Source organism: Lolium perenne, chromosome 4 (assembly GCF_019359855.2).
Source record: "Lolium perenne isolate Kyuss_39 chromosome 4, Kyuss_2.0, whole genome shotgun sequence".
Classification (NCBI taxonomy): Eukaryota; Viridiplantae; Streptophyta; class Magnoliopsida; order Poales; family Poaceae; genus Lolium; species Lolium perenne.
In genome coordinates this window covers 357242778-357261800 of record NC_067247.2, presented here as the reverse complement: position 1 = coordinate 357261800, position 19023 = coordinate 357242778, and the positions used below count along the sequence as shown (strand labels likewise).

Below are 19023 nucleotides of genomic sequence, written 5' to 3'. Positions count from 1 at the left end.
CAGTAGTAGTAGATTTCCCAAATAAACACTCAAGAGAAGATCTCTCCATAATGAGTTATAGCAGCAGGCAGAAATAAAATCAGCACAAACAGTAGAAATTTCCCTTACCAATTCCACTTACCAATAGTGCTTCACTCCCAGAGCAACGGCGCCAGGAAAATAGTCTTGATGACCCACAAGTATAGGGGTGTATCGTAGTATCTTCGATAAGTAAGAATGTCGATCCCAACGAGGAGCAGAAGGTGTTGACAAGCAGTTTTGATGAAGGATTCACCGTAAATGCTCACGAGACAAGTATTCAGGGGGTTTTGATGTAACAGATGAATAAAGTACGAGTAAGTAAAGTGCGAGAGTAACAATTGCAGCGAGTGGCCCAATCCTTTTTAGCACAAAGGACAAGCCGGTTTGTTTACTTATAATGACCAAACGTTCTTGAGGACACACGGGATTTTAGTCTAGTGCTTTCGCTACATACGGCTAATTAATCTTCATTGTTTTGATAAGTGTTGTGTGGGTGAACCTATGCTAATGTACCACCCTTCCTAGGACTAATACATACTTGTGATTATACCCCTTGCAAGCATCCGCAACTACAAGAAAGTAATTAAGATAAATCTAACCACAGCCTTAAACTACGAGATCCCGCGATCCCTCCTGCATCGATATACCAACGGGGGCCTGTGTTTCGTCACTCCGGCAACCCCGCAATTGGCAAACGAGTACAAGATGCATTCCCCTAGGCCCATAAAGGTGAAGTGTCGTGTAGTCGACGTTCACACGACACCACTAGAAGAATAACACCACAACTTAAATATCATAACATTGAATATTACTCAACCATACTTCACTACTAACATTTAGACTTCACCCATGTCCTCAAGAACTAAACGAACTACTCACGAGACATCATATGGAACATGATCAGAGGTGATATGATAATGAATAACAATCTGAACATAAACCTTGGTTCAACGGTTTCACTCAATAGCATCAATAACAAGTAGAAATCAACACCGGGAGAGTTTCCCCTATCAAACAATCAAGATCAAACCCAAATTGCTACAGCGGTGACGAAGTGCAGCGGTGGAGACGGCGGTGATGATGATGAAGATGATGGTGATGGTGATGGAGATGATGTCCAGCTCGATGGCGGTGACGATGGCGTCGATTTCCCCCTCTGGGAGGGAATTTCCCCGGCGGATTCCTGCCCGCTGGAGAGCTCTTTTCTCTCTGGTGTTCTCCGTCCCGCAGAGGCGGCTGTGGCTCTGTTCGACGTACCCCTCTGGCTTAGGTTTTCGGGACGAAGGCGTACGCGAAGAAAAGGAGGGGAGAGGGGGCTGTGGGCCCCCTCCTCACAGGGCGGCGCGGCCAGGGCAGGGCCCGCGCCGGCCTGTGAGGGGGGCCCATGGCGGCCCTCCTCAGCTCCCCCTTCTGGCTCCCTTCGTCATCTGGAAAATAGGAGTTTTCGTGTAATTCCCGTCAATTGTTGATCTTCCGAAATATTGCGTTCTGACGATGCTTTTTCCAGCAGAATCCTGGCTCCGGTGCGCGATCCTCCAATAATCATGAAACATGCAAAATAGATGAAATAACATAAGTATTATCTCCAAATATGAAATATATCAATGAATAACAGCAATTTATGATATAAAATAGTGATACAAATTGGACGTATCACACAACAAGCAACTTAATAAGAGATAAAGTGCATAAGTACATATTCAATACCTCAATAGTTTTTAAGGCTATTTTGTCCCATGAGCTATATATTGCAAAGGCGAATGATGGAAATTTTAAAGATAGCACTCAAGCAATTTACTTTGGAATGGCGGAGAAATACCATGTAGTAGGTAGGTATGGTGGACACAAATGGCATAGTGGTTGGCTCAAGGATTTTGGATGCATGAGAAGTATTCCCTCTCGATACAAGGTTTAGGCTAGCAAGGTTATTTGAAACAAACACAAGGATGAACCGGTGCAGCAAAACTCACATAAAATACATATTGTAAACATTATAACACTCTACACCGTCTTCCTTGTTGTTCAAAACTCAATACTAGAAATTATCTAGACTTTAGAGAGACCAAATATGCAAACCAAATTTTAGCAAGCTCTATGTATTTCTTCATTAATGGGTGCAAAGTATATGATGCAAGAGCTTAAACATGAGCACAACAATTGCCAAGTATCAAATTATTCAAGACATTTTAGAATTACTACATGTAGCATTTCCCGATTCCAACCATATAACAATTTAACGAAGAAGATTCAACCTTCGCCATGAATACTATGAGTAAAGCCTAAGGACATATTTGTCCATATGCAACAGCGGAGCGTGTCTCTCTCCCACACAATGAATGCTAGGATCCATTTTATTCAAACAAAAACAAAAACAAAAACAAACCAACGCTCCAAGCAAAGCACATAAGATGTGATGGAATAAAAATATAGTTTCAGGGGAGGAAGCTGATAATGTTGTCGATGAAGAAGGGGATGCCTTGGGCATCCCCAAGCTTAGACGCTCGAGTCTTCTTAAAATATGCAGGGGTGAACCACCGGGGCATCCCCAAGCTTAGAGCTTTCACTCTCCTTGATCATATTGCATCATTTCCCTCTCTTGATCCTTGAAAACTTCCTCCACACCAAACTCGAAACAACTCATTAGAGGGTTAGTGCACAATAAAAATTTATATGTTCAGAGGTGACATAATCATTCTTAACACTTCTGGACATTGCATAAAGCTACTGGACATTAATGGATCAAAGAAATTCATCCAACATAGCAAAAGAGGCAATGCGAAATAAAAGGCAGAATCTGTCAAAACAGAACAGTTCGTAAAGACGAATTTTAAAATGGCACCAGACTTGCTCAAATGAAAATGCCCATATTGAATGAAAGTTGCATACATATCTGAGGATCACGCACGTAAATTGGCATATTTTTCTGAGCTACCTACAGAGTGGCAGGTCGAAATTCGTGACAGCAAAGAAATCTGTTACTGCGCAGTAATCCAAATCTAGTATGAACCTTACTATCAAAGACTTTACTTGGCACAACAATGCACAAAACTAAGATAAGGAGAGGTTGCTACAGTAGTAAACAACTTACAAGACTCAAATATAAAATAAAGTACTGTAGTAAAAACATGGGTTGTCTCCCATAAGCGCTTTTCTTTAACGCCTTTCAGCTAGGCGCAGAAAGTGTGTATCAAGTGTTATCAAGAGATGGAATATCGACATTACCTTGGGCTTTACCCTTACCTTTCTTGTTCTTTTTCTTACTCTTTGATTTAGGGAATATATGTCTACCCCCCGGTGTAGAGGTGAATTTTAGGGTGCCTTCTCCCATATCTATGACTGCTCCCAATAGTTTCAGCAGGGATCTTCCGAGTGTGATTTGTCCTGTTCCTGCACATTCAATAACAAGATAATCAATGGATATTGTTCTCCCAAGAACGGTCGTATGCACACCCGCAGCTATTCCTTTCGGAATTATAACAGAGTTATCAATAAGAGTTATTCCTTCTCCCCCTTCAATGAATCCCCAAAGTTGCAAAGATTTATGAATACTCGTAGGCATTAGGCAAAATTCAGACATAATATCACAATTGGCATGAAGAGTTTGGTCACCGATAACAATTTTAATAGTAGGATCCCATAATGAAGGTTCAGAGTTCACTAAAACTTGATCAAGACGGTTACACACATATCTATAATTTTCATTCAAGCGAGAAGCACTTGTCTCAAGAGTGTTTAATCTATTATAAATGCTAATAAGGGCTGAATCAAAGTTATTAGCTGAATCATGTGATGCAACCAACTTCTTTATGGCATTAAAAGCTTGATCCCCATTGCTATGAAGGAAATCTCCTCCCACTACAACATCCAAGGCATATCTATAGCGAATCATAAGACCAAAATAAAAATTACTAAGGAGCAAACTTAGAGTCATTTGAGGTTCAACTTTACGATAAGAATCAAAAATTCTAGACCAAGCATCTTTAAAACTCTCCTCATCCCCTTGTTTAAAAGTAAAGACTAATTCCTCAGGTGAAGAAGTAACAGGCGCAGAACTAGACATGGTAACAAAAGTAAAATGCAAGTAACTAATTTTTTTGTGTTTTTGATATAAAGTGCAAGACAGTAAATAAAGTAAAGCTAGCAACTATTTTTTTTGTGTTTTGATATAATGCAGCAAATAAAGTAGTAAATAAAATAAAGCAAGACAAAAACAAAGTAAAGAGATTGGATTGTGGAGACTCCCCTTGCAGCGTGTCTTGATCTCCCCGGCAACGGCGCCAGAAAAAGAGCTGCTGGCGCGTAGTTGACGTGGGAGTTAGAAATCTTTGTGGTGTAGCTTTTCTTCAGTTCCCCGGCAACGGCGCCAGAAAAAGAGCTTGATGGCGTGTAACACACACGTTCGTTGAGAACCCCAAGAGGAAGGTATGTTGCACACAGTAGCAAGTTTTCCCTCAGAAAGAAACCAAGGTTTATCGAACCAGGAGGAGCCAAGAAGCACGTTGAAGGTTGATGGTGGCGAGATGTAGTGCGACGCAACACCAGGGATTCCGGCGCCAATGTGGAACCTGCACAACACAACCAAAGTACTTTGCCCCAACGAAACAGTGAGGTTGTCAATCTCACCGGCTTGCTGTAACAAAGGATTAGATGTATAGTGTGGATGATGATTGTTTGCAGAAAACAGTAAAACAAGTATTGCAGTAGATTGTATTCGATGTAAAGAATAGGACCGGGGTCCACAGTTCACTAGAGGTGTCTCTCCCATAAGATAAATAGCATGTTGGGTGAACAAATTACAGTCGGGCAATTGACAAATAGAGAGGGCATGACCATGCACATACATGATATGATGAGTATTGTGAGATTTAATTGGGCATTACGACAAAGTACATAGACCGCTATCCAGCATGCATCTATGCCTAAAAAGTCCACCTTCAGGTTATCATCCGAACCCCTTCCAGTATTAAGTTGTAAACAACAGACAATTGCATTAAGTATGGTGCGTAATGTAATCAATAACTACATCCTTAGACATAGCATCAATGTTTTATCCCTAGTGGCAACAGCACATCCACAACCTTAGAACTTTCTCACATCGTCCAGATTTAATGGAGGCATGAACCCACTATCGAGCATAAATACTCCCTCTTGGAGTTAAGAGCAAAAACTTGGCCAGAGCCTCTACTAATAACGGAGAGCATGCAAGATCATAAACAACACATAGGTAATAGATTGATAATCAACATAACATAGTATTCTCTATCCATCGGATCCCGACAAACACAACATATAGCATTACAGATAGATGATCTTGATCATGTTAGGCAGCTCACAAGATCCGACAATGAAGCACATGAGGAGAAGACAACCATCTAGCTACTGCTATGGACCCATAGTCCAGGGGTGAACTACTCACTCATCACTCCGGAGGCGACCATGGCGGTGAAGAGTCCTCTGGGAGATGATTCCCCTCTCCGGCAGGGTGCCGGAGGCGATCTCCAGAATCCCCCGAGATGGGATTGGCGGCGGCGGCGTCTCAGTAAGGTTTTCCGAATCGTGGCTCTCGGTACTGGGGGTTTCGCGACGGAGGCTTTAAGTAGGCGGAAGGGCAACGCGGGGGGCCACACGAGGGCCCCACACACCAGGGCCACGCGGCCAAGGGCCAGGCCGCGCCGCCCTGTGGTGTCGGCGCCTCGTGGCCCCACTTCCTTTCCCCCTCGGTCTTTTGGAAGCTTCGTGCAAAAATAGGCCCCTAGGCGTTGATTTCGTCCAATTCCGAGAATATTTCCTTACTAGGATTTCTGAAACCAAAAACAGCAGAAAACAGCAACTGGCTCTTCGGCATCTCGTTAATAGGTTAGTGCCGGAAAATGCATAAATATGACATAAAGTATGTATAAAACATGTAGATATCATCAATAATGTGGCATGGAACATAAGAAATTATCGATACGTCGGAGACGTATCAAAGGACGTCGCACAAGCCATCCTACACAACAAGCCCATAGACATACACCCTGCCCTGTACCAGGAGGTCATGGACATGAATGGCTTCACTGAGGAGGATCTCATGGCAGCGCTGAGCCACCTCGTCGACCACAAGGCCCAGGGTTCTAGCTTTGTGGGCATGAACGACCCACACCGTACCCTCTGGGTGAGGAACTACCTTGCCAATACCACTACAACATGTAGTGGTGCCCTTGAGGGCGTGGGAGGAGATGCATGCATGAAGGTGATGTAGTTTCCTTATGACTTGATGGTGATGATGTACATTTTGGTTGTAGCTAGGATGAAAGACTTATGATGGCCCCTTTTTGTAAGTATTATGAGGTGTCATATACTAACCCATCACGTGATGGTGAACTTGTGGTGTTAGGATGACACCCACTTTTGTTGTGGTGGTAGGATGACATCATAGTAGTGTAGATAAACTTGTGATCCACTTTTGCAATGATCATGCATGTCCTGTTAGTTTATCATTTGTTGTCAATATTTGTGTTGTTCTCTTATGACTTTGTTTGTAGTTCTATTGCTCTGTTATGACTTAGTTCATGGTTGTGATCGATTAACAACCTTACTTGATTCCTGGAACCCTTCCTCGTAACACCAAGCTAGGAATCTACAGCTCATGGAGGATTTGTCAAGACCAAAGTAGTGGCTACTCCAACAACAGTTATAGAGGGTATGAAACATTGGAGGAGGCACAACAAGAGTACCAGAGCTTCTTGGATGATGAGGCCATGTCAATTGAGGCCATCGATAAGCTAGTGCCGTTAGCACAACTACCGTCGGAGGCAGTGCCTGCTCTACAAGGAGCACCAGAGGTACGTGAGAGAAGGGTCAAAGATTTCATCACCGTCTTCCTGATCGTCGTGATCGTGAGGATCTTGTTTTTCTGAATGGTGTGTGATCAGATGTAACATGCTATGGCATGGTATTCTCACCTAATTTGAATTGTGCCAAGACTACAACTGGGCAAGAGCAGCCCGGCCCAGCCCAAAAATTCCGAACCGGGTCGGGCTTGCACTTCGGGTTGGGCTCGGGCCTAATATTTGAGCCCGAAGGGCCAGGCTCGGGCTTTCAGTTTGCGCGTTTTAGCCTAGCTGGCTCAGGATTCTCGGGCCGGGCCGGGTTTTTTGCTTATTTGGGCCAGGTTCGGGCCATAATTACAGGCCCGATAGTCGGGCTCAGGCCTGACTTTTTACCACCGAGCTTTTTTTGGCCTGGCCCGGCCCGAACTTTGCCCATGTGTAGGTAAGACTATGAAAATGTGATATGTGCAACCAAACAGCTAAATTGTGTTTTGATGCGTTTAAATTGAACTGCAAGCAGGCAACCAAACAAAGAAGCCTATCTTCCTTATCTGGTGCAGAAAATGACTTAGCGGGCTATCAAACAATAGAGATTTTCTGGCCCAGATCTTCTCGTATGGAAGACGTTCCATCTCACTAACGCAGTGAGACGCAAATCAAGGGCAAGGGAGATGACCCGACTTCTGCGGCCGGGGGTGCCTCGGGTCCTCCAGGATCGAAGTCTGTGGGAGCTTCACTGGGAGTGGCTCTCGTTCTGGACCAGTATGGGTCCAACCTCTCGGCCTCGGCGGAGGTGCTGCCTTCCCTCCCCCTCCTTGACTCCTCCAAGCTGATGCCGGGGGTCCAGAGCGACCACCTTGGCGCCATTGAGGAGTCCCTGGAGTCTGGGGAGATGGAGTCCCACCTCACTGACCCTCTGGCTTCGTGGGTGGAAGACAGTCAGCAGGCGGAGGGGCCTCCGGCCAAGGTGGCTAGGCGCTCGCTGCCTTCCCCGCCGCCGGCCGTGGGTGTGGAGGGTGTGGAGTTGGTGGAGATGGAGACGGTGGACGAGTCCGATGTGGAGGAGCAGGTGGTGGGCGGTGATCTGCGGGCGGAGGTGGCTGTGGCGACGCCTATCGCTCAAGGCCCGCGCTCAAAGGCCGTCTACTTCAAGCGTGGCCAGTCGACCCCGGCCTCGGCGGTGCGGAAGAGCGCCAGGAACTCCTCCGTGGCTCCTGGTACCTCCGCTCTGGCAAGGGCGCAGCAGCTGACTGCTGAGAAGAACCTGGAGGGGAAGACGGCGCCCGCGTCGGCGATCGGCAAGGAGAAAGGTAATGATTTTTCGGTTCTTGACATCCTCTCTGACTCTCACCTAACCTCTGTTGTCACGGATAGCTGCATGATGTTCGTTCCTTCGGCAAGGGAGCCGGAGGAAGCGCTTTCCATTGTTCGGGCCAAAGAAAAGGTCCAAGCCGCCATGGCGGAGACTGCCCGTCGCTTGGCTAGGGAAGCCGAGACGGCGGCGGCGAACCTGGAGGCCGCGGGCGCTCCCACGGCTCAAGAGGCGGCTGACGAGGTGGACCCGGCCCTCCTCCCGCCTTGTGCGCAGGGCGAGGGACTGAGCGAGGCAGGGGCCTCCACGGCGCGCACGCCGGTCACCCGTGCCAAGTCACGGCCTGCGGCGGCCGAGGGACAGTCCGCCGCGCCGCGGTCTCGCCCTTTGCGGAAATGTGTTAAGGCCTCAGTTCGTGCTGTCTCCACGAGACAGTATAAGAGGCGCTCGTCCAAATGAGGGCCCTCTTCTATAACTTGCGTGGGTTTGGGGGACGAGGGCGTCGCACCCAATTACGCGACTATATGCAACAAGAGAGGATTGATATTCTTGGTCTCCAGGAAACGATTAGACAGGACTTCTCGGCGGTTGAGCTTCGGAGTCTTGAGCAGGGCGGCCAATTTAATTGGAATTGGGTGCCGGCCAATGGCCACTCAGGGGGGATGCTCCTAGGGTTCCGGGATGAGTGCTTCGAGGTAGGGGCCTGGAGGAAAGGTAGTTTCTTCATCAGCGCTGACATTTTTCATCGCTGCAAGAGACTTATCTGGACTTGTATCCTTGTCTACGGCCCAGCGGATCACTCCAGGACTAGGGAGTTCCTGGATGAGCTGGTGTCTGAGGTGGAAGCGTGCCAATACCCTCTCATCATTGGGGGCGACTTCAACCTCATTCGGGGTGCTCATGATAAGAGCAACGACAACATTAACTGGCCTAGGGTGCGCCAGTTCAATGACGTTATCGCCAGCCTGGCCCTGCGAGAGATTAATAGGACAGGGGCTAGGTTTACTTGGACCAACCGACAGCTCTCTCCGGTTCGCTCTGTTCTGGATAGGGTTTTTGTCTCTCCGGCGTGGGAACAGGTCTTCCCGCTCTGCTCCCTACTGGCTGTCACGAGGGTCGGCTCCGACCACAACCCCCTCCTCTTTGATGATGGGGAGCAGGGGGTCCGGAGACCATCCAGGTTTATCTTCCAATCGTGGTGGCTAAGGGTGGCGGGGTTCGACGAGATGGTCAAAGGGAAGATTGACCACTGCATCCATGCGTTAGGGCCGCATCGCTGCAGCGTTGACCTCTGGCAATGCATTGCTAGATGCCTTAGACAGCACCTCCGGGGATGGGGCGCGAATCTAGGCAAGCTGCGTCGCCAGGCGAGGGATGACCTAATTTCTCAGATCCAAGAGTTGGATAAGACGGCGGACTCGAGTGGGCTCGATGACGACGGCTGGGCTCTTCGATATTTTCTCGAGGACCAAGTCGTCAACCTGGATGGGCTGGAGGAGGAGTACTGGCGCCAACGGAGTAGACTTCAATGGACCCTGAAAGGGGATGCCTGCACTGCCTACTTCCATGCCTTTGCCAATGGGAGGCGGCGGAAGTGTATGATCCCCAGACTCATCGCGGAGGAGGGGGAACTCACTTCCCAGGAAGACATGATGGGGCATGTCTATCAGTTCTATCACGGCCTGATGGGCACGGTAGGGGAGGAGAGGGTCTTCTCCCTGGCACCGAACCTTTGGCCGGTCTCCCAGAGGATTGGCGCGGAAGAGAACAGGGCTCTTGAGCTCACCTTCACGGCGGAGGAACTGGACGAGGTCCTGGCTGGTATGAAGCCTGATTCAGCCCCAGGCCCGGACGGCCTTCCGGTGCTCTTCTTTAGGAGGTTCTGGGGAATCCTTAGAGCGCCTATCCTTCAGATGCTCAACGACTTTGTCCTGGGGAGGATTGACGTCGCGCGCCTCAACTATGGAGTTATCTCCCTGATCCCCAAATCCCACGGCGCTGACAACATCAAGCAGTTTAGGCCTATCGCTCTGATCAATGTTATTTTTAAATTCTTCGCTAAAGCCTTTGCTACCCGTCTTGCTCCCATTGCTTCTAGAACCATTGACCGTAGCCAGACGGCCTTCATCAAGGGTCGGAGCCTGCACGAGGGAGTGCTGGCTCTACATGAGATTGCCCATGAACTTAGGGTTAAGAATTTGCCGGGGCTTCTTCTCAAACTAGATTTTGAGAAAGCCTTCGATCGCGTTAGTTGGAGCTTCCTGAGGGAGGTTCTCCTCTGCAAGGGTTTTTCACCGATGATTGTTCACCGACTACTTCAGTTGGTCTCGGGAGGACAAACTGCGGTCAATGTCAATGGCGTCATCGGCGACTACTTCCGGAATGCTCGGGGAGTGCGTCAGGGAGACCCTCTCTCCCCGATTCTCTTCGACTTTATGGTGGACTCTCTTGCTGCCATTATTGCGAGAGCTCGCGAATCAGGGCACCTCCAGGGGGTCGTGCCACACCTGATTCCTGGTGGTGTCACCCACCTCCAGTATGCCGACGATACCCTTATCCTGCTTGAACCGTCGGATGTTGCTGTGGCCAACCTTAAGTTCCTGCTACTGTGCTTCGAGAACATGTCTGGTCTGAAGATCAATTTCAATAAGAGCGAGGTGGTAGTGACAGGGGTCACTGACCAAGAGCGCCAGAAGTTTGCGGATGCCCTGAACTGCAAGCTTGGGAGCTTGCCTTTCAAATATCTGGGCCTACCCGTCAGTGACAAACCCCTCTCGGTGGCGGACTGGCATTTCCTCACTGACAAGGTTGGTCACAGGGTCGAGCCTTGGCAAGGGCTTTTTCTCGCCTCGGCGGGGAGACTTGAGCTAACCAACTCCTGCCTCTCCAGCTTGCCGTTGTTTGCTATGGGACTATACCTGTTGCACGACGCTACTCATGGGACCATGGACAGACACCGATCCCGCTTCTTTTGGGAAGGGGCGGGCCACAAGCGCAAATACCATATGGTTAATTGGGCCACGGTGTGCAAGCCGAAGGCGTTTGGAGGATTGGGAATCCTTAACACTAAGCTCATGAATATCGCGCTTATGCTCAATTGGATCTGGAAGATCTATCAGAACAGCGAGGGGCTGTGGGCTGACCTGCTAAGGGCCAAATACCTGGGAGATCACGACTTGTTCTCTCCAGCCGTGCCGACTAAGGGCTCGCAGTTCTGGAATGCCATTCAGAAGATCAAATGGTATTTCAAAATGGGGGCCAAGCACAAGGTCCGGAATGGGAAACGCACCTACTTTTGGCTCGATTGGTGGACGGGCACGGGGCCCCTGCGTCTGACCTTTCCCCGCCTCTTCGCTTGTTGCGATAATCACTTTGCCACTGTTGAAGGGGTGCGTGACAATGAAGGGTGGCACATCCGGTTTAGACGCTCCTTTGGTCTCGCGGAGACGGTGGAATGGGACAACCTTTGTAGAATCTTTGATCTAAACCCCATGTCTCCGGGCGAGGACGAGGTCCGCTGGTCGCTGGACCCTTCCGGAGATTACTCCACCAACTCCATGTACTGTAAGCTATCTCAGGGCGGGGCCATAACCCACTTCAAAGAGGTTTGGCGCACCAAGGTTCCGCCTAAGATTCGGGTCTTTCTTTGGCAGCTGATTAGGGGTAGGTTGCCAGCTGGGGACCAGCTGGTCAAGAGGCGGGGGCCCTCTGACGGTAGGCCGTGTGCCCTATGCGGTGGCTGGGAGACTTGCGATCACATCTTCTTTGAATGCCATCTAGCGAGATTCATGTGGGCAGGAATTAGGGAACTTCTGCACTGCTCTTGGAACCCGACAGGGGTCGCGGATTTCATTGCCATTGTCAATGGCCTTACGGGTCGTCTCCGTAGAATAGCTTGGTTCACCTTTGCGGCCCAATCCTGGGCCCTCTGGAACATCCGCAATAAGCTAGCTATAGAGGGATCCTTGATCAACAACCCGTCTGATGCTATCTTCAAAATGTCTATCTATATGCAGTCTTGGAGGGTTCTGGTCAGACCGAGGGACCTGCCGCTTCTGGACGCGGCGCTGGACGAGGTTAGGAGGCTTCAGCAACGGCTTCGCGACGAAGACGGAGGATGATCCGCACCTGTGCACCTGGGCCAGCATCATGTTTCCCCCCTGCTCGTAGAGCTGTAGCACTTTGTAGCCTTTTCCGTTTCAGCTTGGGCACTTGTGGTATTGGAGTCGCTATGTTTAAGGCATCAGACTTGCTGTTCGTGTGTGTGTTTGTATCGCTACTATTGTTGATCCGTGTGCTTTATTTATAAAGCAGGGCCAAGGGCCTTCCCTTTAAAAGACGCAAATCAAAACCAAGCAACTAAACGAGATGGCCTAAATAAAAATAGATGGCTCCCTTCACCAAACCTACCAAACACACCCTGATTTCTCTCTCATCTCGCAGTCAGTAGGAGCTGATTCTCTGTCATGGAGAGGGAGGAGGAATACTAATCCGGCCATCACCGATTCACCGCCGGAATGACATGTGGCAGTCAACACAACCAGCCCTAGAACCTGGCCTCTCCGTGCGGCCGTGCCTCCTTCCGGTCGGCGACGCCTCCCTGCTCCAGCACTAGCTCCTGCGTCTCCGCCGACGACCAACGACCGGCTGCCGCCCCATCCTTTCTCGCCACCAGATCCACGGCAAGCCCCGTCGTCCTTGCTCTTTCCCCACGGGCCTCAGCATATCTACGCGGGCGGCGGCCCACCTACCCTACCCGACGGTCCTACCTAGCCATGGTGAGCACCTTGTTTATCTCCTTCCTTGCACAGCATGGCCGCTGAATTTGGGTAGCGATTGAATTTCTTACTATGCCAAACCGAGAGTACAATTTCCATTTGAGCGCTAGGTTAGAGTGTAGACTGGAGAAGTTGGTAGATTTATTGTAAATCCCCTTTTGAACTCTGTTTTCATTATCGCACTGCTTATGGCTGGCGATCATTTTTTAGGTGCATTTTTTTTCCATGTTTCCAGCTATTATTATTTCTGTTTGGCATATGCATATATAGAAAATAGATTGAATTACATATTGTAGCATATTGTATCAAAATTATAGTAAGATTTTGTCCCTGTATCACCTTTCTGGTTTTGAAAATAGCATGGGTTGTGTTGAGCATGGGCAACACAAAGTGCCAGTGTAGGATGACTGGATGAGGATTATGCGATTACCGTCTCAGATAATTTTTAGACTTGGTTAAGTGGCAGACTTACTTATAATTACGATGCAGAGCGTTTGAATTGTGTGGACGGTGAGCGTTTTGTTTTAATAATAAAAATACCGCCGAGTGCTGACAAAGTATGAACGGTAGCAGAGTTGGCAATGGTTAAATGATGACCTTAGTACATACTTAGCATACATAGTATTCGGCCCAGAGGATAGCGGTGTAACCACGACAGTAATTCAGTATGGGCTGGTGTGCCAACTGCGCTTATGCTGGTGACGTTTGTCGGGTGCAGAATAAGTGTAGGAGCGTATAATCATTTAATTTATTTTCCAAGGCTGTATTCGTTCATTAAGTGCAGGGAGATCGCCAAATTAATAGTGTATTATTTCCAATTAAAGCAATAGATAGTATGATATTCAAGGCCCGCCCCCTTTCTCCCTTAAAAGGAGAACCACTCTTAGACTAAACCATGTGCGCACTTGGCCGCGGGTTACTAAAAACTGGTTTGGTACCAAATCCTTCTTCTGTATACATCTTGGGCTTCGTTAGAGAGAAAGAGAGCGTGAGAGTTCCTCTACTCATTGAGGTACAAGCGTTTATTTAGCGGAGATTTTGCTTAATCTTGAGATGGATGCAGCGCACAGAGATAGAGCGAACCTTCTTGTCCGCGGAATTCTTATGCTCAAATCACTGGTGAGGCCCGATCCTCGTTTAGCCTCGAGTTATGATCTTGGATCTAGGATATATTATGCGGTCATTTTATGATTTGAGTTTGAATCTGGGTCCTTAGGTTTTTTTATGGGGTTTGATTTGAAGTTAACCATGGAGGAGACTGGTATCCTTTTTTTTCCTGGTTTTGTGAAATCATTTGGGTTACACTTTAATTTTGCTTTAACCTTAAAGACAACTTCCTTTGTTAGAAACAGCATTTCATGAGAATTTCGTTTGTAATTGAGTTAGGGTTATTGTCCTGGAGCCAGGTTTTTTTTTGTTCAAACTTATAATCTTGCAGTTGACCAAGGAAATTTTGGCTTAAAGTTATGATCTTCAAAGTGCGCGGTCAAAATTATGTTCATTGTTGTTATTTGAGCTTGGATCTGGGTCCTTCGCGTCATTTCTGGATTTCGGGTTCTAGGTAGCCATGGAGGTGATTTGATCCTTTGTTTTCATGAAATCATTTTAGTGACGTGTTAGTGTTGCTTTAATCTAAGATATTGTGGAAGTGTTACTTTTTTTTACTTAGAAACACTACTACATGTAAATTTGATATGAGCATTACACATTTTTTATAGTTCCATCTCTTTTCTGCATGGCCTTCTTTGCATGGAATAGTTATATTGATATGATTGTTTGATGCATTTATATACGTTGCTTAAGGAGCTTAAGGAGTGTATCAACCAAACCTACGGCCAATCTGTTCTAATTTTACAGCCAAGTTTGAACAGTAGCTGCTAAGTGACCATGTACTAATTTTGTTCAAGTACTAACGGAAATCCAATTTTGATCTAGGGAGCATATACTCCTGCTATTAGAAAAAACATTTTAAATGTCTAAAAAATTCTGAACAATAATTTCGCGCGTACATGTCAACATTCTATAAGCACAAGCCAGGTTTCGTGGAAAATCGACATTTTTTGTGTCATGTGTAAAAAAAATAAGTAAATTTGCTACTGAATAGCTTTTTTTAGCACCAAAATTTATCTATTTTACATATGACACAGAAAATGTTGTTTTTTTGTGAAACAACTTTGCGGGCACATAGAACATCAAGATGTACATGTGAATTTTTTTATTGGATTTTTTCAACATTTTGAATATGTTTAAAAGTTATTATAAAAATCGTACCACTAACTAATTCCTTTTTCTACCATGTTTCTATTCGTAATTGTTTTTTCTCTTTTTCTTTTCACATGTGGAGTTCAGTGGGACAAAAATAATCCTAGATTCTAACTTCTAAGCTGAGCCACAGTAACTTGATCACACATTTTACTTGCTGTATGATCTCCCTGTATTTTATACAGAGTATGATAAAATGAATCAATGGTTTGTTTGAACATGGTTACTCTTCCAGTACCAAGTGTTGTGTCCACAATATTTTGCTAGTGGGTGGGAAGTTGTGTTTGTGGCCTTGATAAATGATAATTCACAACTTGGTTTTGTTTCATACTTCTGTTATTCCACATCCAGACGAATGGAAGCGTCTTACATGATTGGTCAATGTGTTTGCAGGTAGAGTCTGTGTCCTGCTACTGCAGGGTAGATGGAGGCCTTAGAACTGTTGCCAATGCTAGAAAGTTTGTCCCTGGTGCTAGGCTGTGCATGCAACCTGATGTCAAACCGAACAAGCGCAAGTCAAAGAGCTCACGCAAGGAGAGGCCCCGAACTCAGGCGCCACTTCTTCCTGGCCTTCCTGATGACCTGGCTATTTCATGTCTCCTGCGAGTTCCTCTATCTGAGCACCCTAATCTTCGTCTAGTCAGTAAACGATTGAGCAGACTTATGTCCGGGAATTATTATTACTCACTGCGCAAGAAATTTGGCATGGCAGAAGAATGGGTGTATGTTTTCAAAAGGGATCGTGATCAGAAGATATCATGGCATGCCTTTGATCCGGTGCAACGGCTATGGAAGTCGCTTCCTCCAGTTCCACCAGAGTATTCAGAAGCCGTGGGCTTTGGTTGTGCTGTTCTCAGTGGCTGCTATTTGTACTTATTTGGTGGCAAAGACCCAGCACGAGGATCTATGAGGCGTGTTGTGTTTTACAATACTCGGATAAACAAATGGCAACGAGCTCCAGATATGTTACGGAAGCGCCACTGCTTTGGCTCTTGTGTCATAAACAACTGCCTCTATGTTGCTGGTGGGGAGTGTGAAGGGATACATAGAACTTTAAGATCTGCCGAGGTTTACAATCCTAACAAGAATAGATGGTCTTGCATTACTGAAATGAGCACAGGGATGGTGCCGTTCATTGGAGTTGTACATGACGGTAAGTGGTTCCTAAAAGGACTTGATTCCCATCGCCAGGTCGTGAGCGAGGTCTATCTGCCAACATCCAACATGTGGTCAACCATTGGTAATGAAATGGTTGCAGGCTGGCGGAATCCAAGCATTTCTTTTAATGGTCGTCTTTATTCAGCAGATTGTCAGGATGGCTGCAAGCTAAGAGTTTATGATGGGGCCACAGGATTGTGGACAAGATTCATGGACAGTAGGCGCCATCTGGGCAGCTCACGAGGTTTTGAAGCTGTGGCTTTGGTCTCACTGAATGGAAAGCTCTGTATTGTCCGTAATAACATGAGCATCACCCTTGTTGATGTCTCTGACCCAACAACAGTCATTGAGATTGACAGTGCCCGCATGTGGGAAATGTTTGCCCGGAAGGGCCAGTACAGGTCTTTCATGGCGAACTTGTGGTCAACAATTGCCGGTCGTAATTTGAAGACCCACATTATCCATTGTCAAGTGCTCCAAGTTTGAGTATATCTGTCGGTTAAGTGGAAACATGCTCAAATGTATTTATTTTTTGGTGGCAATGATACTCCGATTTTGAAAGAATCACTCAGTTAGAAGTTCAAATGCCAGTACCAGTAAGACTGTACCCAGCATTGTAGGAAAGGGACTGCATGTTGCCAGAATGAACATCTATTTGGTCCATTCCTATAAATTCTCTGAGATATTGACCAAGTTGCGTAATGCTCATCAAAGTGGAGTTCAGAGGCTTGGTTGTCTATAAAAGTGAAGTGAGGGTAGTTTGTGAGAGGAACAGGAACCTTCCATAGCATCAATAGTGTTTACAAGTACTCATGGTTTTCCTGAGCTGATAGATCAGGAATTTTGGTTAGTTGATGGCGCCAACGATAGGCAGCAGAAATGCACGCCATCCTCATATTCATGAATGTGGTTTTCTTCCTTTTTGCCATATTAGGCCAAAGTATGTATGTTGTAGCAGCAGGCTAGACTTAAAATGTAAGAAACGAATAAGAGTGTATGTGGTTTGTGCCAAAACCAGTCCAACCAAAATTTGTCTATCCTAGGTTTTGGTTGCCCATGTGTTGGCCAAGGATGGGCAACAAAATATTGTTTGGATGATTTAGGCACAAACCAAAGCACACCCAAAATCTTATGTTTATGCTCTGGAATCCTTCCTGCCTGGGAATTTGTGGATGTAATAGGGGTGTTATGGTAGGAAAAGATTATCATATAGACATTATGTGTATGAGTTGTGATCTTGTAGTGGCCCACTGATGCTATGCAGCTACTAGTATCATGTATCCTGCAAATATATTTGCCTTGTATGTTTGTCGTTGTGCTGATAAACATGGACATGAAACAATGTAGAACTAAAATTGTGAAACATGATAGACATGGACTGCCAAGTATATGTATAGAGAATCGTATCTGTTGACGATCATTGGCACATGACAAAAGAGATGATGGCAACGATGACGAATGTTGAACTGCTGATATTTTTGTATGCTGGCGCCGGAATATCTGATCTTCCGTTTGCACACAAGTCCAAGACCAGGGAACAAGTGCAAAAGTCCCTGGGCTGCTAAACCCTTGCACTTGCGGTCAAGAGCATACCATGGGCGTCTGCTAATGTGGTCAAGAGAAATATAGTACCGAGTACTGCATACCTGACGCCATCAATTTAGTTAGTCGTTTGGATGGTTGCTTGGTCCATGTGCTTGACAACTTGACAAGGTCTTGTTACCTACCCACTCATCCTTTTTTCTGCTAAAAGGACCCTAATTTTCATCTTCATATAATTTTGATTTTCTGGTAAGATATGATGCAGGACACATGCCTGATGCCCCGGTTGGTGCAGCATTTAGCGACGGCAAATATAGATACCCTAATTCCTGTAGTGGCACTACGTATTCACATGAAAGCTAGTGCTGAAGAATAATGCATATCTGCTAGTATGAAAGGCTTGTTACCTTTTGGTGAGAGCCGACAGCACTCGGTTAAAGCAGTCCTGGTACGTTCATAATTCAAGGCAGGTACGCAGGCGGCTATGTTAGTTCCTGATTTCTTGGATGACCAACTTTGCCATCACTTCACGAGATGTTAGCCAATATCAGTGACTTCAGGACACGAAATCTGTTCCCGAATTCACATTGTTTTTATTGACCCAGCTACGGTGAAAGGGTGATATCTTATTGTATGAGAGGTGAAATGAGCAATGCTTTTAACTCCTTTTCTTTGTCAACAACAGCAATGCTTGCAAGTCGATTAAGAAGGTGTCCTTCCTTTTGTTTATCGAAAAAAGTTAAGCCATTCGTTGTTTACACAAGGCGATATTTTTTCATTCAAGTATACTGTATACCTGTGGGCCTGTGGCCCTTAGCAGTTGACTGGGAACTTGCTGCTCGTTTGTCAAATTTGTAATGCACATCACATTCTAAGAAATAACAATAGTTAACCAAATGGAAGGTATTTAGAGAGGTGCTTAGAAAAAAAATCGATTTTTTCCTAAACACTTGTGGTACAAAACAGATGCCTAACTAGACACTTTTCCTGTACAAATAAGCACTAGTGCTTAAGAAAAAACTTAGTTTATTTTCATAACCACCACTCTAAGCATCGTTTTTTGTACATGTTCTAATAAGCAAGTAGTGAGAATGTTCCTCCGGAAAAAAAGTACTCCATGACCAGTTTCTAAAGAAAT

The 19023-nt window shown here is 46.3% G+C and overlaps 2 protein-coding genes across 2 annotated transcripts; both read left to right on the top strand.

Moving 5' to 3' along the window:
- Window positions 1-6058: 6058 nt before the first annotated feature.
- On the top strand, window positions 6059-12482 carry LOC127347968 (uncharacterized). Its single transcript, XM_051374095.1, has 4 exons — window positions 6059-6253; window positions 6723-6910; window positions 7479-8143; window positions 12162-12482. Exons 1-4 carry the CDS (start codon window positions 6059-6061, stop codon window positions 12224-12226), a joined length of 1113 nt encoding a protein of 370 aa, XP_051230055.1. The 3' UTR covers window positions 12227-12482.
- A 7-nt stretch (window positions 12483-12489) lies between these two features.
- Window positions 12490-17651, top strand: LOC127296876 (F-box/kelch-repeat protein At1g55270). The gene is made up of 2 exons (XM_051327105.2): window positions 12490-12923; window positions 15579-17651. The coding sequence occupies exons 1-2, from the start codon at window positions 12921-12923 to the stop codon at window positions 16827-16829; spliced, it is 1254 nt and encodes a 417-aa protein (XP_051183065.1). The 5' UTR covers window positions 12490-12920; the 3' UTR covers window positions 16830-17651.
- The last annotated feature ends 1372 nt before the right edge of the window (window positions 17652-19023 follow it).